The 21,456-nt window shown below is 39.5% G+C and overlaps 1 protein-coding gene across 4 annotated transcripts in view; it reads left to right on the top strand.

The window, feature by feature from the left end:
* The window catches only part of UBE4B (ubiquitination factor E4B), a 125,555-nt gene that overhangs the window by 14,042 nt on the left and 90,057 nt on the right, over positions 1-21,456 (top strand). For all 4 annotated transcript variants that reach the window (XM_043992123.1, XM_043992125.1, XM_043992124.1 and 1 more), the window contains exon 2: positions 11,409-11,595. In XM_043992123.1, the coding sequence (XP_043848058.1) occupies positions 11,409-11,595 (187 nt within the window). The remainder of the gene's footprint in view (positions 1-11,408; positions 11,596-21,456) is intronic.

The following is a 21,456-nucleotide window of genomic DNA, read 5'->3' as shown; positions in this document are numbered from 1 at the left end:
GAGCAGCAATTCAATGCAAATATCAGTTGTTAAATTTCCAGTCTATACCATCCTCTAGGATTAGAAAGGCAAATGAAAATCAATCCCCTGCCTTCAGGAAGTTTACCTTCTATCAGGAAGATAACAACATCCACACTGTTAAGTGAAAACTAGAGAAAGTTGGGGCAGAGTGTGAAGGACCTAGAATAGCAAACATAGGAATGCGACAATCTGGGACCCGAGCTTCACGGACTGGGAGAGGGGACATGATTCGATTTTCACTTTAGGGAATATCCCTTGAATAATGGATTGGAGAGGAGACAGGAAGGGTATTGTAAGAGTTCAGTTGAAAGATGGTAAAGACTCTATACTAGGGTGCTGGCCATGTGAGTGGAGAGAAGGGAATCGATGCAGGTGATATTCTAGAGGTAGAATTGGCTCGAGTTGGCACTTGATTTTAAGAAGACTCCAAAGTTGTGAGCCACTCTGGGCCACGTAGAGTTTGAGATGCCTTTCAGACATCTAGGAGATGTCCAGCAGGTGGTTATTGCTGTGAGACTAGAATGCAAGAAAAAGAGGATAGATAAGCTGGTTCCATCCATTTAGGAATTGTCTTCTAAGAGATAATAATGCCAAGAGGAACGAGAGGAGACAACCCAAGGTCCGGGCCTGTGGGATACCCACATGTTGAACACTATTCCAGCAGTGGAGCCAGTGGCTAGGCAGGAGAACCACCAGGATAGAGTAGTATCACTCTTCACAAAATTGGGGGGGGGGTGATGGGGGATTCTACAGTCCCATTTTCAGAAATCTCCCACAGTGCCGAGGCAGTCACATCTGTAAGTTCTTAAAGTTCTCTGGGAATTTATTTCATCTAGCCAAGTTACTAGAAGTTATTGAGGGGAACTGGATCCTGTCTTAGCATCTCCTTACTTGCATTCCCTTGTTAACCTTTTTTTTTTTTTAAGTGAGGCAAGTGGGGTTAAGTGACTTGCCCAGGGTCACACAGCTAGTAAGTGTTAAGTGTCTGAGGCCGGATTTGAACTCAGGTCCTCCTGACTCCAGGGCCAGTGCTCTATCCACTGGGCCACCTAGCTGCCCCCACCATTTTTGTTTTATCCTTCTTACCCAGCCTGAAAGAGAGGGACCAAGCAGAAGATTGGAAAGGACACTAGATTTGGAGCCTGTAAGCCTTTTTGCTGCCTGCTTCTATCTATGTGACCTCAGTCCTTTAAATAGGTCAAGGCTTTATTTGTTAAATTTAGAGGCCCTCTGAGGTACCTTGAGGGAAGCTAGCTGGAGCAGTGGATAGAGTGCCTGGCTTGGAGTCAGCAAGACCTATCTTCCTGAGTTCAAATCTAGCCTCACACACTTCCTATCTGTGTGACCCCACACAAGTCACTTCACCCTGTTTGCCTCAGTTTCCTCATCTGTCAAATGAGCTAAAAAGGAAATGGCAAAACCTGAAAAACAACAAAGGTACCTTGAAGCCCTAAATCTTATGATCCTAGTAGGAGTGAGTGCTTAACTGAAGTTGCGTAATACAGATTTGTAGTGGATCTAATCAGAATGATTGCATGATTATTTCCACCTTTGTTCAGCAGCATGTGTGTAGGTGGTGGATCCAAGGCTGAGGGTTAGGGCACTCACAAGTGAAGAAATAAGGGGACCAGGGACTTGAGGACAGTGTAGAGTTGAATTGGTTCACCAAGGGGTTAGGATAGGGGAAAGAAAAGTGACTAGTGCAGGGAAAATGGCCTGGGAGAAAAATGATGGGTTATGGGATTGAAGGTTATGGTACACATGAAGAGTGGGGTTTAGTAAGGGAAGGCAGGAGACGTGGAAATCAGGGGATTTGGGGATTCTTGAACATGGTGGTGGTCCATTTGTAGGTGATGGCAGCATCAAGTGTATGGTCATCTTTGTGTGTGGTTGAGGTGGGTGGGGGACTAGGTCATGGGAAGTGAGTGGGTTGAAGATTTTTGAGGTTAGAGTTTTTGAGGTTAGACTCCTTTGAGTCAGTGTGTACGTTGAAGTCCCATAGTAAGAAGGCAAGAATTGGAGAATTTCGATTCAATTTTTTAAAAAATATATTTTTAACATTCACTTTTTTTGCGGGGGTGGGGTTGGGGAACAGGGCAATGAGGGTTAAGTGACTTGCTCAGGGTCACACAGCTAGTAAGTGTCAAGTGTCTGAGGTCGGATTTGAACTCAGGTCCTCCTGAATCCAGGGCTGGTGCTTTATCCTCTGGGCCACCTAGCTCCCCCTTCAGTCCAATTTATTAAGCACCTACTATTTGCCAGGCACTGGGGATCCAGATAAGAAAGAAAAACAGTCCCTACCTTCAAGGGGTTTACAAGGAGTGTGCCAGAGGAAAGCACACACAATGAAGCTGAAAGTGTGTGTGTGTGTGTGTGTGTGTGTGTGTGTGTGTGTGTGTGTGTGTGTGTGTGAGAGAGAGAGAGAGAGAGAGAGAGAGAGAGAGAGAGAGAGAGAGAGTGTGAGTAACATGGGGGGGGGGTGTCCCTGGGAGGCAGAGGTGCAGCTGGAAATTGGAGTGGAAAGGGAAGAGAGAAAAGTCATGGGTCTTGAAGTCTTTAGAAAGTAATACTAGTATATTTGGGTGGTGTAGAGATAAATAGTATGAGCCCCACTGGAGACAGGTCACCAAATGATGGAGGAATGAGAATGGGGAATTGACAGTGGGGGACAGAGTATTCCAACTCCTGCCTTGACCAGTAAGCCAAGGAGAATGAGAGAAGGTACCGCCAATATTGGAAGGGCAGCCAGGGAGGTGGTTCATGGGGGAACCAAGTTTCTGTAATAGAGGATGGGAGAGAAGATTTTGTTGCCTCTGAAACAGATATTCTGGAGGGCACAGTGGGAGGACTGAGTGGTGTTTGGCTGGAACTTTGGGGTGGGAGGGTTGAGGGAGTTCAAAATCACTGGGATATGATAGGGTATGATCAGGTGAGAATGTGTATCATTAAATGGAAGGCTCTATGCTGTGGGTTTTTTTGTTTTTGTTTTTTTTAGTGAGGCAATTGGGGTTAAGTGACTTGCCCAGGGTCACACAGCTAGTAAGTGTTAAGTGTCTGAGGCCGGATTTGAACTCAGGTACTCCTGACTCCAGGGCCAGTGTTCTTACCCATTGTGCCACCTAGCTGCCCCTAAATAGTTTAATTTATAGTTTGAAATATTATCCCTTCTTCCCTCCCTCCCCCCCTTGAAGTGGTGGTAAGCCATCAGATATAAGATATACATGTGCAATTATGTGAAACATGACCATATTAGGAATTTTGTACAAGAAAACTCAAATAAAAGGAAAAAAATGAAAGAGTGAAAACTAGCCTGCTCCAGTCTGTGCTCTATTAATGTCATTTCTTTCTTTGGAGGTGGATGTTATGCTTCATCATTAGTCCTTTGGGATGGTCTTGGATCCTTGTATTGCTGAGAATAGTTAAGTCATTCACTGTTCTTCATCAAACAATATTGCTGTCACTGTGCACAACATTCTCTTGGTTCTGCTCACTTCAGTTCAAGTCTTTCCAGGCCTTTCTGAAATCATCCTGCTTGTCCTTTATTATAGCACAATAATATTGCATCACCATCATGTACCACAGCTTGTTTATTCCCCAATCGATGGGCGTCCCTTTGATTTCCAATTCTTAGCCACCACAAAAAGAGCTGCTAGGAATATTTTTGTACAAATAGGTCTTTTTCTCTTTGGGGGGATGTCTTTGGGATATAACCCTAGGGCAGTGCTATTGCTGGATCAAAGTTTTATGCACAGTTTTAAAGCCTTTTGGGCCTGGTTCCAAATTGCTCTCCAGAATGGTTGGATCAGTTCACAACTCCACCAACTATGCATTAGTGTTCCAATTTTCCCACATCTTCTCCAACATTTATCATTTTCCTTTTTTGTCATATTATCCAATTGTATGGGTGGGAGGTGATTCCTCAAATTAGTTTTAATTTGCATTTCTTCAGTCAGTATAACTAGCATTTCTATCCCGCTTCAAGGTTGGCAAAGCCCTTTAGAAACACACAACTCTGAGAGGGAGGTGCTGTTATTATTCCTGTTTTACAGATGAGGAAATTGAAGCAGATGAGCCATGTGACTTGCCCAGAATCACCCAGGGACTACTAAGTATCTGAAGCCAGATTTGAACCCAGGGCTTCTCAGCTCTGGGTCCAATGTTCTATCCACTGTCCCTCCTTGCTGTCTACTAATGATAGCATTTCTCTATTGCTTGAAGGTTTGCAGAGTGCTTTATTAATAGGATCTCTCTGGGCCTCACAACTGTCCCAGGAGATCAGTGCTGTTATCACCACCTACCATACCCACTGCCACCTTCCCTGACTCCTCCTCCTCCCGTCCTCCCAGGCATACGTGCCTTTGGTTCTGTCTTTTATGCCATTTCTCATATTCACCACATCTCTGGGACCTTACACCTTTCCCCCTTGGGGTCCCTTACAGATGATTTTTCAGATACTGTGGTGTTCTGTGACTGAGAGCCATGTAGCTACGCTGGAAAAGTTTTGTTATTAGAAATTTTGTGGTGGCAGACGCCCTGTAATCATTGATGTGCAGGTTCCCAAATGTGATCCAGCCCACTTTCTTCATTTTCCTTTTTGATCCCAGGTCATTTTCTCCTGTCCAGAAGTTGCATGTACTGATGGTGATATGCTGTTCATGTAACTGAATGTTGTCTTCCCCTGAGCCACATTCATTCTTCATCCACATTGGTTTTTTCCCCTGGAGATTCCTAGGCCAGTCTCTTCTGATTGTAGATTCAGTGGCTCAGTGAAGAGTTCTGTGGGCCTAGTGTGATCAGTGTGGTGCTATCTACAAACAGGAGCATTTGGAGGCCTCCTTTTATTTGGACTTTGAAACACATGACAAATTGTGATAAATATAATTTAATATTTGATTCAGTGGATTCTTTGAGATATTACTGTACCTTCCAGAACACCATGTATTGTACTCTGGATATGTGGAAGTGGCAGAGAATCTTAGTTCAAAAGAATAACTCATTTTAGAATAATAGATAATTCTATAACAGTACAACAGCTATGCTTTTTTTTCTGACAAGGGCTAAGAGCTAAGTTAAATAAAAATCACACACCCCTCTATTGATATTTTCTCTAGCGGTGCCACTTTCCATATTTAATAAGTAGAAGCAGGTACAATAGGGGGTTCTGTGGAGCTTTGGATCTTCCGATGTCCTGAAAAAGTTAGTGTAGTATTTCTTTTTATCTCTTTTGGGGGGGGGCAATGAGGGTTAAGTGACTTGCCCAGAGTCACACAGCTAGTAATTGTCAAGTGTCTGAGGCTTGATTGGAATGCAGGGTCTCCTGAATCTGGGCCGGTGCTTTATCCACTGCGCCACCTAGCTTTCCCCTAAAGTATTTCTTTAAAGAAATGTAATTGAAGCAATTTTTGACTGAAGAAAATACTATTAATGAAAAGACTGCTTAAATAAAAGAGTAGAAAAATACTTGTATTAAGGAAACATTTTTCCTGCCACTTTGCCACATCCTGTTTATTTTAATATATATAATTGGATCTCATTTTTAGCAATTAAAATGTTTTAGACAGTGCATCTAAATTGGCTATTGTCTTTGGGATATTCCAGTAGAGTTGACCAATAAAACTTGACAGCCTTTATTGGCTTGTGGTGTATGGAACTTACATGAGTAGGAAGTAGAATTTGGTGACCCATGTTGTGATTTTGTTGGTATGAAAGGCATAAAACTTTGGTTTTATAAAACAACCAGTTTTCTTCCCCAGATCTTACCTCCAGTAACAATTTAATGGATAGTCTTCCCTGGGGATGTTGGCTTTACATGTACTAAATTTAAAGTTAAATTGTGGGTTTTTTGTTTTCTACATAAAAAAAAATTCCAATGATGCTGGTTCCTCTCGTTATTTAATTCAAAAAACCCACTATTTACCTTCTGTGTGTCAAACACTGTACTTGGTGGTGCCTCCCTGCTGAGGAGATACAATAAAACTTCATGTTGGTCGCTGTTTATCTTGAAGAGATAGGGAAAGGCCTAATGTTGGAGATGGTGCCTGAGTTGGGTGCTTTGAATGACGTTACGGATTTTATGTGATGAAAGTGAGGCAAGAGGGTGCATCAGAAATGGGAGCCTTGCGTGCAAAGGTGAGGAGGGAGGAGATGAAGTGTCTTGGGCAGCAGCTATCAAGTCAGTCGGACTAGAACAAGAGTGCAGGAAAGGCAACCATATGCAGTAAGACTAGAAAGGTTGGCAGGCATCAGATTGTTAAATGTTATCCTTCAGGCAAGAGGAAGTTATTGAAGATGTTTCAGTAGGGGATGTGACATAGTCACAATTTGTTTTAGGAGTAGAAATAGAAACACACGTATTTGGCAGGTCTGCATGGAGTAAGTTGGAGAGGGCAAGATCAGTCAGGAGGCTATTGAAATGGTCCAGAGGTGAGGTGCTGAAAACCTCATCTAGGGCAGAAGCTGTGTGAGTGAAGAGATGGGGAATGCCTATGAAATTGACCATTCTGCCCCTCTCCAGACATACCTGTTAGTGGTATCTCTATCCTTTCAGTTGTCCAGGGTCACAGCCTCAGTCATCTTTGCCTTTATCTCCCTTTATCTCCCATGCCTTAGATCCAAACAATTCCCCAGTCCCATTGATTCCACTTCCACTGCTTCTCTTATATCCATCTCCTCTCCACCCACACTGCTACCATTGTGTTTCAGACCATTCATCCATACTTCTTTCAGAATCTTGTAGTTGGTCTCTCTAGGCTCTCCTTTTCTCCTATCTTCCATCCAGCTGCTACAGTAATCTTCCCGAGGCCCGTGGAGATCTGCCCATGTCATTCCTCTGCTCAAAAACTTTTAGTGGCTCCCTGTGGCCTTCATTCAGGCTCTTCTGACTGCTTTAAGGCTCTCTACATCTGGCACTCAACCTTTCATGTGCTGTTTGTCTCATTGCCCTTTAGTGAACTCTAGCTTCTGGCCAGAAGACATTGCTGTCTATTCCTTACTCAGTATTCTCTCTGAACCTGGAGTCAGGAAGAACAGAACTGGAATCCTGTGTGAGCTTGGGCAGATCTGATCATCATGACCTCTTCGTGCCTCAATTTCCTAATTTCCAGAATATCTCCAAATCCATGATCCCAGGACATGCTTCCAGGGTGAATTCATACATGATTTCCCCCATTACTAAAGCCTCTGGCTTTTTCCTTTCTCTGCCTTGATTAATCAACACCTTGATTAGCTGCATGATATAATGGGAAGAGTGGGATGTGGAGACTGGGGGAGAAGTTGGCCTTAGTTTATTTAATGCATCACATAAATGTATTGAATGTGTTCATTTGCCCTCTCTTTGGGGCGGGTGGGAGGTTTCATTGCTGCTTTTATTTATTTTTTACAGACTTAAGGTCAATATGTGCATTACTTTTGATGCTACTTCTACTCTGATTAACCTCATATAGGTTTAACAAGATTTTTTATTTGTCATATATGGTATAATAGTATTCCTTTATGGTTTATGTACTACATTTCAGCCCCTCCTCAATTATTGGACAACATAGGCAGTTTCCAGATTTTTTGCAGTTTAAAATAATACTGTTTATATAAAACATTTTTGAACAAAAAGGTCTTTTTTTAAATTTAGGGACATTATTAAGGTATAATCCTAGTAATAGGATCACTGACATATAAGGGAAAATGAACATTCTTGTCTCATTTGCATGTTAACATTCTTCCTTTTTGAGAAGATTGTACCAATTCACAGCCTCACCAGTACAGTAGTGTAATAGTGGATATATTTATCCACATTAACCATTATGGGGTTTTGTAATTTTAAACTGTATTTGCTAATTTAATGGGTATATAAGGTGCTTTATTTTAGAAGTTTCAACACATTTTCAAGGAGTTATTGATAATTTGTGTTCCTTAGGGACCACCTATTCATATATTTTGTTTTTTAAAAGAATATGCTATCTTCTCCACATTGAAAAAGGTAAAAAAAACCCCAAACATGTATATAGTCAACTGAAACAAATTTTCACATTGTGTCCAAAAAAGTCTCATTCTATACTGTGATGTAAGTAACAGATTTCATCATTAGTCCTTTGGTTGTTTTGCTGAAGATAATTCTGAAGGCTTGTTATTGTGTAAATTTTTTTTTCCCTTGGTCTGCATCAGTTCAGATAGTTTCTTTGAAACTATCCCCTTCCCAATTGAGAAATGGCCAAAGGATATGAACAGGCAGTTTTTAGATGAAGAAATCAAAGCTATCTATTGCCATATGAAAATGTGCTCAAAATTACTATTGATTAGAGAAATGCTAATTAAAACAACTCTGAGGTACCACCTCAAACCTATCAGATTGGCTAATATGACAAAAAAGGAAAATAATGAATGTTGGAGAAGCTGTGGAAAAATTGGTATACTGATGCATTGTTGGTGGAGTTGTGAACTGATCCAACCATTGTGGAGAGTAGTTTGGAATTATGCTGTGGGACTGTGCTATGGGACTGTGTATACCCATTGACTCAGTAATACCACCACTAAGTCTGTATCCCAAAGAGATCTTAAAGGGAAAAGGACCTACATATACAAAAATATTTATAGCAGATCTTTGTGGTGGCAAAGAATTGGAATGCCTATCAATTGGGGAATGGCTGAACAAGTTGTTGTATATGAATGTAATGGAATACTATTGTGCTGAGGCAAACGGGGCTTTTAGTGGCTTGTCCAGGGTCGCATAGCTAGTAAATAGTAGCTGAGGCCAGATTTGAACTCAGGAAGATAAGTCTTCCTGACTACAGGACCAACACTCTCTCTACTCTGCCACCTAGCTGTCCATTTTATATATTTATAAAAAATAGTAGGCAGCATTTATAAAACACTTTAGGGTTTGCAGTGCTCTTTACAAATATGTTTCATTTTATTTTCACAGTAATCCTGGGGGGTGTGGGGGCTATTCTTCCTAGAGATGAAGAAACCAATGCTGAGAGGTTAAATGACTTGCTCAGGGTCATAAAGCTAGTAAGACTCTGAGGCTAGAGCTGAACTCATCTAATTGACTTGAGGTCCAGTGCTTTACACCTCCAGTGGGCCACCTAGCCACCTCAAGGTTTATGACTGTAATTCCATACTTTTGTAGTTTACTGAGATACTATATGCTTAATTTTAACATGGAAAACACCAACATTGTCCCAATGATCTCATTTATGTAGTTGTCAGCATGTGTGCATTTAGAGATAATAAATACACGTTTGGTTTTGTTTTCTTTGTTAAATTCTTCATGTTTGTCATTTTGAGTGTTGCAGTAAAATGTGAATATTCACATATCACAAGATATTCAGCCAATGGGCACATAATTTCCAGCTTTTTACTGTTATGGATCATGCTTCTCTGAGTATTTTTGCACTAATGAAGACCTTTTTTCTTCCCATCTCTATCCTGCTCAGACTATAAGCCTTGTAGTTGGGGTGCTGAGTCAAAGGGAATGACTGGTATTGTATAATTATTGTTTTGAAAAACATTGAGATGAAATGCAACTCCATTACATTGATCAGTATAAACACCTTTGTTCAATGAGGCCAGCTTGCCCACTGGAAGTTCCTTGTTAAGCTTCATGTTACCAATAGCTTACATGCAGAGCACAGCTCCCACATAACTACCTCAGGATGGGAGCTTGGCGGGGAGTCTCTTGGGTAATCTTCTCTTCTTGCTCTAGGTTTGTGATGGCTTCTGTGTAGGGGAAATTCTACCTATGCTTGAGTGACTTGCTTATGGGTTACATGGCTTGTCTACAAGAGATGTCAAAACAGTTCCTCTCTCCACTAGACCAACTCCCTCTCATTAGGTATTTTAAGTTATGCAAATATTAATTGAGGCCCCAGTTGGGTTTCATTCTCTACCAACAGACTAGGCTAGAATTTTAAGTCCAATAGTAAAGCATTTAACTGACAAAATAGCAAAATAAACAACAGAACATGAAGCACCAGAATTGTATACACATGGGTACAATTTCCTACACGTTCCCATGTTGGGGGGTGGGACGGGGGACAGTTTACCCTTCAAAGTGAGGAGGGGTTGTACTTAGCTGGAACACTTCTCGTGTCTTCATCTTCAGTAGCCTGCCTCACTAGCTGGCACTCCAGTTCATCTGAAGATGCTAATTGTGTTTTCTTCATTGATCTGCTTGACATGCCATCTCTTCCTATAGCTCTTCCTTGGAATGAAGAACCTTTTTTGGAGGGGGGTGGTGTGAGTATGGTGAGAATTAATAGGGGCTAATTAACACATTTTAAGCCACAATATAACCAGCTGTAAGAGAAAGTGCGGAGTGGGGTGCTCATGGCAGTTGCATAAGATCTTTGCTACTTCAATCCTAAAATGGTTAGGATGTATTAATTCTTCTCAGTTTATTTCTTTGCCCTGCAAGGAGAAGACATGAAGATTACATTGAAACTACTAAAATAATCCTCAAAGAACAGGGGTAAGGGTAGTTGATGACCTGACACATATGAGGTACTTAATAAATGTTTATTGATTGATAGATTGTGCTTGAAGTTCTGCAGACATGGCCAGTGGTCCCTGACCTCTTATACAGACAAGGATATCATAGGGAGATTTTTCAAGCCTTTTGTCCCCAGCGAAATTATTGGTGTTGTCAAGATGAGTCTGTTTTCTGCTCCATGGAAAATCTAGGCCATATAATGTCACTGTGGCGAGTAAAACTATATGTGGTCGCCCTATAATTTTCCCAAGTGTTAGGGAATTTAGCTGGGATTTAGAATATATTTGTTAGAAATTCGAGGCTGCTGCACCAGTTTGGGGCATTAAGCATTTATTAAAGCATATTAAATATTAGTAAAGAGAGCGCACATGGCTCTGAAAGATAGGAAAGCCTAGCTAGGGAAGAGAAGAGAGAGAAAAGAGAAAACCGGGGATCCCTAGTGGGCTTTGTCTGCTCTCACCAGGTTCCCAGGCCAGAGAGAGATCAGCAAGTGGAAGCTCCCTAAGGGAAGGGACAGAGCCCGCCCTAACACACTGCTTAAACTTAATTAGCTAGCATCATTCAGATCCATTGGCTCACTGGATTTGAGGGTGGTTCAGTGGAGTCACGCTGATGCCCAGAGGACAGATCCTCTGGTGGGAACAAGACTTTGGGGGGGGGGGGTTGAGGAGGTAACTTCCTGACTCTGGGCTGGCCTTAAGAAAGGTCAAGCCAGGCTCTCTCAGCAGGAGCCCCAAACCCCATTATTTTCTCACATCACTTAACCTCCGAGTTTTTCTATTCTTCAAAATAAGGACAGTGATATATACCTTAATTTGTGAAATTTCAAATACTATTTAAAGTGAAGTGATTTTTATTACCTTTAAAATTGTTTTTTATTATTAAAAATCTTTTTTTTTTCTAGATCCGAAGGAGGCGCCTTGCTCGACTTGCTGGTGGACAGACTTCTCAGCCCTCGACCCCACTTACCTCTCCGCAGAGAGAAAACCCACCTGGCCCTCCTGTAGCAGCACCGGCCCCAGGTCCTTCCCATAATCTTGGTCTAAATGTCCACAACATGACCCCAGCTACCTCCCCAATAGGTGCATCAGGTGAGCCTTAGCTTAATTCTGGAAAGGAATTTTTCATTTCGACCATGGTATTTCATTAAATCTGCAAATAGTATGGTTTCTCTGACAGATTCTAGGTAAATGAAGATTAACATCTTGAAATGCTGTGTCCTCGTAATACATTTGTTCTGATACACTTCCATTCACAATGGAATCTTACCACTGTTTTAAAAGTCTCAACCTAATGAATACATTTAACAGTATGACTTTTTAAAGGTACATTATAATCTACCAAATGTATGTTTTTCTTTCTTTTTTTTACTTTTAAAATATTTTATTTCCAATTCCATGTAAAAACACTTTTAACATTAGTTTGTTTTTTTTAATTGAGCTCTACATTCTCTTCATCCTCCTCTTCATTGAGAAGGCAAGCAGTACAACGTTTTTCCAAATTAATTTCTTTTCCTTGAGAAATAGTATTCAAAGAGATACTGTTTTAAAGCTTGAGTTAATGTTTCCATTTTGCATTTGTAAATCAATAGATTTCCATATTCTTTTTCTTTTAGAATTTTTATTTTCCCAAATTACATGTAAAAACAAATTTTGACATCAATTTTTTAAAAAAACCTGTGTTCCAAATTCTCTTCCTCCCCCCTCCCCAACCCACCCCCAACCAAGAACTAAAGCAATTCAATATAAGTTATACATGAGTAATCATGCAAAACATTACCACATTAGCCAGGTTGTAAAAGAAAATGGACAAAAACTTCAGATGAAGGAACTAAAAAAAAAATTATGCTTCAATCTGTATTCAGATATCATCAGTTCTTTGTAGAAGGATTGCATTTTTCATAAGTCTTTCAGAGTTGTCTTGGATCATTGCATTGCTGAAAATAACCAAGTCATTCACAGCAGATCATCTTACAATGTTGCTGCTGTTTTGTATACAGTACATTTCACTATGCATCAGCTCATGGAAGTCTTTCCAGGTTTTTCTGATAGCATCCTGCTCATAGTTTATTTTATAGTAAACTACATTTATATAGTACTTTAAAGAGAGATTTCCTTACAGTAAACTCATGAGGTTGATTATTGCAACAATGGTAATATTTATATAGTACCTTACACCTGACAAAGAGTTGTAAGACATTTCTTTACAGTCATTTAATATGCAGTGTTAGTGGTTAGGTACCCTAGAGAATGCAAAGCTGTTGTAAACATGATTCCTACTCCCAGAGATCACATTTTCTTTTAGTGATTGATATATTATTTATTGATTGCATTCAGCATTCCTGCAGACATAGCCATTGGTCCTTGACTCCTATTATATACACAAGGGAGATTTTTTTTCAAGTGTTTTATTGGTACTGTTAGGATAGATGTTTTCTGCTCCTTGGAAAGTCTAGGTCATATGATGTTTGACAAGTCACTTAACCTCTGAGCTGTTCTGTTCTTCATCTGTAAAATAAGAATAGTAATCCTTAAAAGTTCATATTTTCTTTAGTTGCAGAGCCAATGTAAACATTTAAAAAACAACTAGAAACTGGGGGAAAAGTGATTTTAAGAACACAGTATAATCTCTGAAAAAAGTGCTATAGGATATAAAATAAAGGGCTGATTTTAAACTATGAAGATATATTGGTGAGAGAACCATCCTGTGGTACTTCTGCATGTGTGACACTATTGTATGGGTTAAAGTATTTTTTATAGAAAACCTTGGGATGTTCCTTCTTTACCTAGGCCTGTGATTTTGTTTGTTTTTGCAGGGCAATGAGGGTTAAATGGCTTGCCCAGGGTCACACAGCTAGTAAATGACAAGTGTCTAAGGCCGGATTTGAACTCAGGTCCTCCTGAATCCAGCGCCATCTAGCTGCCCCGGCCTGTGATTTATTATTATTATTATTATTATTTTAATTAAAAGCATTGCCAGAGTAAAGGTTTTATTGAGATTCTTACATTGATGATCAAAGGTGAAAATAAAGTCTTTTTCCCTTCCCACCTCCACCTCTGTGTAAATCTTAATTCGTGCAAGGCTTATTACTGTTAGTTTAGAAGGGTGCAAAGGTGAATAAATTCAGAAATCAAAAAAGACTCTGAGCAGCTACTGTGTGCTAGGTGCTGGAGATACAAAGAGGAAAAATAACATACCTCTTACTCTCAAGAAACTTGTATTCTGTTGGAGGATACAGCACATTAATAGGTGTAATTTAGAGTGTGGTGAAGTAGAAAGGAGAAATCAAAAGTGTGTTGGGGAAATTTGAGGAAGGAGCAAAAACTTCCCCTTGGGGTGATGAGTAAATAAAGAGTTGTAAATCAGGTAACATCTGATCTAGGGATGGAGCCAAGAGAGTAGACGAAAGGGAACATTCTAGCCAAACTCTCCCAACATTCTCCTCTAAATAACTTTAATGTGTGATGTCGATTTCTTTTCTTTTTTTTTTTTCTTTTTTTTTTTTTTTGGTGAGGCAATTAGGGTTAAGTGACTTGCCCAGGGTCACATAGCTAGTAAGTGTTAAGTGTATGAGACCGAATTTGAACTCAGGTCCTCCTGAATCCAGGGCCAGTGCTCTATCCATTGTGCCACCTAGCTGCCCCTATCAAGTCAAATTTTAAAGTAACATAACCAACAAAAAGTCAAGGTGAGACATTTTCCCAACCTAGAACAATTTAGGAGATTAAAAGGAGAGGTCTTTGGCATGAGGACAAAGGCATACTGGGAACACAGTTCAGCACTCTGATGACACCCATTTTGAGGAAGCCCAGGGCAGGGAGGAGTGTTTATGGGTGCAAAGGAGCAGGGGCAATACTTCTAGGTTGCAGTTTCAGGGAGAAGGGTTGTGGTTGGGGGGGGGGGGCCCTACCTGGGTAAGAAGCAGAGCACAGGAAAAAGAAAAAAGGGTCAGCTAGATGGTGCAGTGGGTAGAGCAACATCCCTGGAGGATAACCTGAATTCAAATTTGGCCTCAGACGCTTGATACTTATTAGCTGTGTGACCTGGGACAAGTCACTTAACCTCATTTACCTCACAAAAAGAAAAGGAAAAAAGAACCAGAGTACAGACCAGGAGAATAGTGACCATACCTCACCCCAGATCACACCACTTTTGTTGTTGTTGAGTCATTTCAGTTGTGTCCAACTCTTCAAGACCCCACTTGGGGTTTTCTTGGCAAAGACACTGGAGTGGTTTGCCATTTCCTTCTCCAGTTCATTTTACAGATGAGGAAACTGAGGCAAACAGGGTGAAGTGACATGCCTAGGGTCACAAAACTGGTGTCTGATGATGGATTTGAACTCAGGAAGATGAGTCCTCCTGATTCCAAATCCTGTGCTCTGTCCACTGTGCCACCTAGCTGCCCCCATACCTTTTTCTTAACCACGTATTAGTGTATAAAACTTCACAAATGTAAATTCTCAAGAATAAGTAGGTCAAAGAACAAATCTTTAAAGATAACAGTGAGACAACATACCAGAATTTGTTGGATGCTGCCAGGGCAGTGACCGGGGGAAATTTGTATCTAAAAGAGAGCAGATGAATTGAATTAGCCATGCAACCAAAAAAACTAGAAAAGGAACAAATTTACAATTTCAAATTAAACACCAAAATAGAAGTCCTGACAATCAAGGGACAGATTAATATGATTGAAAGTTTAAAAAAAACCAAAACACCTGTTGAGCCAATACATAAAACAAGGAGCTGGTTTTATGGGAGGGAAGATAATAATAGATGAATCAGTGGGTAATTTGATTAAAGAAAAGAAAACCAAATCACCAGTATCAAAACCAAAAGGGATAAATGTACCAGTATTGAAAATGAAATTAAAGTAATTGTTAAGTGCTATTTTGCCCAGTTGTGTGCCAATAAAACTGACAATCTAAATGAAATGGATGAATATGTTCAAAAATATAAACTACCCAGATTAGCAGAAGAGGGAACAGAATACATACCCCTATTTTAGAAAAAGAAATTGAACAAGTTCCCTAAGAAAAAATCCCCAGGATCAGATGGATTTAAAAGTGAATTTTGCCAAAATTTTTAAAGAACAACAATGCTTTGTAAACCATTTTTAAAAAGGAAAAGGCTGTATCCTACTAAATTCTTTCTATGACACAAATATGGTTTTGATACTTACACCAGGGAGAGCAAAAACAAAACTATAGACCAATGAAATTGATGAAAAATTTTTAAATAAAATAGCAGTAAGGAGATTGCAGCAATTTATTGGAAAGATCACATACTTTGACTATTTGCAATTTATATCAAAGATTCAGGATGGGTTCAATATTATAAAAACTATAAACATAATTATAAAAACAAAAATCATATGATTATAATAGATTCAGAAAAAGCTCTCTCCCCCTCCCCATGAGAGTTAAGTGACTTGCCCAGGGTCACACAGTTAGTAAGTGTCAAGTGTCTGAGGCTGGATTTGAACTCAGGTCCTCCTGAATCCAGGGCCGGTGCTTTATGCACTGGTATCTCTTTAAAACCAGGAATAAGCATTATCTGTAACGGTTACAGACTTAAAGCCTTCCTAAAGATCACCATTGTTACCACTGTACAGTTTTGTACTAGAAATGCTAGCTATAGAAGAAAAAGAAATTGAAGGAATAAGAATAGGCAAGAAGGAAATAAAACTATCTTTCTTAGAAGATGATATAATGGTATATACTTAGAAAATCCTAGAGAGTTTGCTTTAAAAAACCCCAAAATACCCAACCTAGTTGAAATGATACTAAGCTAGTTGATATAATGAACAAGTTTAACAAAGTTGCAGGATATCACAGACCTGCATAAATCAGCATTTCTGAATATTACCATCAAAACCCAGTAGGAAGAATTAGGAAGAGAAATAACATTTAAAATAACTTCAGGCTGTATAAAGTCCTTGGTATTCTAACTACGAATTTAGAACTATGTGAACACCTAGGAACTATATGAAAATGATGATGAAATGCTTCACACAAAGACAGATCTAAACAGGGGGAGACATGTTAATTGCTCGTGGGTAGACTTAGCCAATGTAATACAAATTAATTTACTTATTCAGTGTCATGCAAAACAAACTACCAAAGAATTATTTCATAGAACTAAAAAAAGAACAATTCATCTGGAAGAACAAATGCTTAAGAATATGAAGGAAATTAGTGGGGTGGGGGTGGGGGAAGTGAAGGAAGGTGACCCAGCAGTATTAGATTTCAAACTATATTGTAAAGAGGTAATTATCAAACATTTTGGTGCTGGATAAGAAGTAGAATGATGAATCAGTGGAATAGATTAAACTTAGAATATGTAGAAGTAAATGACCATAGTATTCCAAGGTTTGCTAAACCCATAGGAGGTAAAATAGTTCATTTTGATTACGTGAAAATTAGAAAGGTTTGTTTTGTTTTTCAGAAGCACAATACAACCAAAACTAGAAGGAAGGGAAGAAACTAGGAGTTAGGGGGTTATAGCAACTTCCTCTGATAAAGGTGTCATTTCTCAAACTTAACTCAAAGGGATTGAGTTAAATTTATAAAAATAAAAGCTTTTCCCTAATTGATAAGTGGTCAAAGGATATGAACAGGTAGTTTTCAGAAGAAGCAATCAAAACTATCAATAGTCATGTGAAAAAACATTCAATCACTAACGATTAGAAAAATGTAAATTAAAACATCTCTGAGGTGCCAGATTGGTTAACATGACAGAAAATAGAAATGGCATGCTGGAGGGGAGGCGGGAAAATAGGGACATTGACTGGAGTTGTGAACTCGTTCAACCATTCCAGAGAACAGTTTGGAACTATTGCCCCAAAGGGCTATAAAGCTGCCCACTCTCCACTTCTAGATCTGTTTCCCAAAGTGATCAAAGAAAAGGGAAACTTAGTTCTATAAAAATATTTATAGCAGCTCTTTTCGTAGTGGCAAAGAATTGGAAATTGAGGAAATGTCCATCAATTTGGGGATCACCGAACAAGTTATAATATATGAATGTGAGGAAATATTGTTGTGCTGTAGGAAATGAAGAGGATGGTTTCAGAAAAACCTGGGAAGACGTCCAAGTTATACACAGTATCATCAGTAGTGTAACTGATCACTTGTGAAAGACTTGGCTACTCTGATCAATATAATCTAAAATAATTCCAAAGGACTCATGAGAAATACTGTAAGAACTGATGAACTCTGAGTATAGATTGAAACAACTTTTTTAAAATTAAAAAAAAATTTTCTTGCTTTTTGTGTGTGTGCAACATTTTTAATATGGAAATGTCTTTTCCAGGACTTCGCATGTATGATGGTATCATTGCTTAATGTGTTGGAGAGAGAGAGAGAATTTGGAACTCAAAAAGAACATAAAAGGGACAGCTAGGTGGCACAGTAGATGGATAGAGCACCAGCCCTGAAGTCAGGAGGACCTGAGTTCCAATCTGGCCTCAGATACTTGACACTTACTAGCTATGTGGCCCTGGGCAAGTCACTTAACCCCAATCGCCTCACCAAAAAAAAAAACCCCAAAACATAAAAACATTTAAATATTATAAAAGCAACTGAATTCAGTCTTGAAAGAGTTTTTAAAAGTTGGAGATGAAGGGACAAAATGTCTGTGAAATGACATTAATACATCACAGAATCACAGAATTTGAGAATTGGAAGAAACCTAAATTAGCATCATCTCCAGCTCATGCAGAAGGGAACCATAGTATTACATGCCTGACAAGTAGGGCAACTGGGTAGCACAGTACACAGAGCCCTGGAAGTGGAGACCCAACCCGGGTTGAAATTCTGATTCAGACATTTACTAGCAAGGGCACAAATGGCTTTTAACCTGTGTGCCTCCATTTCCTCTTTGGGGGTAAATAGCACTATGTAAATGTGAGCTATTGTATTTGTTTGTTTGTTTTTGCAGGGCAGTGGGGGCTAAGTGACTTGCCCAGGGTCACACAGCTAGCAAGTGTCAAGTGTCTGAGGCCGGATTTGAACTCAGGTCCTCCTGAATCCAAGGCTTTATCCACTGCGCCACCTAGCTGCCCCCTATCGTATTTATAATAATGCTGTTGATAATGATTCTGTAGCCATCCAGTCTCTGCTTTGGAGATCCTCTCCAAGTTACCATGACTCTCATTGTTAGGAACTTTTTCCTGATATTGAGCCTAAGTTTTAAGCTTTGTATCTTCCCCCTCTTACTCCAGGTTCTGCTCTCTGGGGCCAAACAGAATGAGTCTGAGCCCTGCTTCATGTGACAGCCCTTCACATATGTGAAGACAGCTGTTGTGTCCACCCTGAGGCTTCTTTTTCTAGGATAAACATGCCCAGGTCTTTCAGCCAGTTCCCATGGGGCACAGACCTAGGCCAGACCCTTTACCATACTGCTTGCACTCCTCCTTACTTTCCAGCTTATTAATATACTTAAACTGCAGTGCCCAGAATTGAATACGTTCCTCCTCTTGAGGTCTGACCAGGCCAGAGTGCAATGAGGTTATCGTCTCATTCCTGAAAGCAATGCCTGTCCCAATGGACTGCCTCACAACACTGCTGACTTCTGGAGTCTTCTGAAAGCTTCCGGGTGCTTTTCAGAGCAACTGCTGTCTCTACATGCCTTCTCCCATCTTTTATTTATGAAGTCTACTTTGATACTTTGTACTGCTGTTAGAGGACAACGCCGTCTCCCCACTCCCCCAGGCTCACACCCGAGGAGTCATCGTGTATTCCTACAAACTGGTGTAAAGCCTGTTGATTTCATCTTTGCAACATCTCTTAAATTTTCCTCCTCTTCTCTGACACTGCCCCCTCCCTGGTGTCGACCCTCATCACCTGGACTTTTGCAGTAGCCTCCTGGTGGGTCTGTCTGCTTCCACTCTCTCCCTATTCCAGTCCATACTTCATTCAGCTGTTAAAATGTTTTCCTGAAGCTTAAGCTCGACTGTATCACACTTCAACTCAATAAACTCCAGGGGCTCTCTATTGCTTCTAGGATCAAATAGAAAATCATTTGGTGCTCAGAGCTCTTCACAACCTTAGGTTCATCCTAGCTTCCATTTAGACTATCACTATCCTTCCAGTCACCCAGATTTGTAACCTTGAAGTAATGCTCAGTTCTCGGTCTCTGTTTTAAGTCAGAGCATCTCTTTTATATGTCTCCTTTCAACACACATAGAAAAAGCAGCTCATTTCTAACCTTCAACATCTCGTGCCTGTGCTATTTCTCTCCCTGCTTAGTCACTTCCCTTTCCATTCCATTTTCTCCACAGCTACCAATGGTTTTTCTTCATTCTTTATTTGTTTTCTTTTCCTTTTTCTTTTCTTTCTTTCTTTTTTTTGGCAGGGCAGTGAGGGTTGTGATTTGCCCAGGGTCACACCTAGTAAGTGTCAAGTGTCTAAGGCCAGATTTGAACTCAGGTCCTCATGAATTCAGGGCCAGTGCTTTATCTACTGTGCCACCTAGCTGTCCCCCATTCGTCTTAAAGTTTTTTAGTTATTTCTTTATGGATCTTGGTTGTGCTATAATAGGTTGGCCCATGTGTTTTATGTATTTTTGTTATTTTGAATAAGATGTCCTTTTCAGTTATTTTCTGTTGATTTTTGTTATTGCTATATAGAAATATTCTTGATTTTTGTAGGTTTATTTTAGAACCTGTAGATTTCCTTGAAGCTATTAACCATCTCAGTTTTTCTATTAATTCTCTATAGTTTCCCCTGTAAACCACCATATTGTCAACAAATAGGGATGCTTTTGTCTCTTTATGTATTGTTTTTATTCTTCTATTCTTAGCATTTTATAATTATGTCAAATATTAGGGAGGAAAAGAGGCATACTTACTTTATTCTTCTACTAACTGGGAAAGTCTGTATTGTTTCTTCATTCCATTTAATGTTTTTTTAAAAGTTTTAGACAAATACTTTTTTCCTATTTAAAAAAAGTTCTTTGCCAATGTCTTGTAAAGTTTTTAGCATAAATAGATGTTATGCTGTGTCAGTATTTTTCCTGCAGCTGTTGTTATAATCATATGCTTTTGAATCTTGTTTTTTGTATAACTGTTATCCCTGGCATAAATCCAAGCTGATAATTTTTTAATATGCTGTAGTTTTTCTGTTTGGATTTTATCTAACATTTTTGAAACAATAATTACTAATAACATTGGCCTGTTGTCATTCTTTGTTATTTCCTAGTTTAGGTATTAAGAAAAAGTTTGAGTAATAAAAGGCACTTAGTAGTATTTTCTTTCTCAATTTTTATAATAATTTGTGCTTTATAGCTCTTTTAATGCTTTTTATTTTTACTATTTGCATTTCTATGCCCGTCGCCCTCATAACCATCCCTTATAACAAATATTTTAAAAGGGGAGAAAAAAGGGGGACATGGTAGGTAAAACCAGTCAGAATTAGCAATTATATATAAATTATACATAAAACTTTATGTGGTCCTTTTACAAAAACTGAGCACATATAAAAGCCACAAATGCAGAAAACAAAACATTTACTAATAACAGCTAGCATTTATGTAGCACTCTGAGGATTTTCAAAGCTCTTTAAAAAACAACTTATTTTATCTTCACAATAACTCTGAGAAGTAGGTATCATTATTATCCCCATCTTAGAGATAAGGAGACTGAGGTAGATAAATTTGGTGACCAGCCCTAGGGTCACAGAGCTGAAAAGTTGGTGATGGGAGATATCCTGAGAGGTGAGGCATAAAAGTTTGGTCTACTAGGGTATCTGGAAGAGAAGTAAACATGACCAGAATGAATACTTTCTGAAATGAAAGTTTGGGGCAAAAACCCAAGGACAGGACCACAAGGTGAAGCGGTAGCTGGGTTAGAAGTATAAAATTTCTGGGCCAGAAGTGGAGCTAGCAGAGAATGAGGCATGGCTGCCCTGAACATCTCCTCAAATGGAATGTCCAGGCAGACACTGAGTAATCAGAGG

Source organism: Dromiciops gliroides, chromosome 3, assembly GCF_019393635.1.
Source record: "Dromiciops gliroides isolate mDroGli1 chromosome 3, mDroGli1.pri, whole genome shotgun sequence".
In the NCBI taxonomy this organism is placed as follows: Eukaryota; Metazoa; Chordata; class Mammalia; order Microbiotheria; family Microbiotheriidae; genus Dromiciops; species Dromiciops gliroides.
Note: the sequence above shows the minus strand (reverse complement) of the source record. Positions and strands in the feature narration are given on the sequence as shown.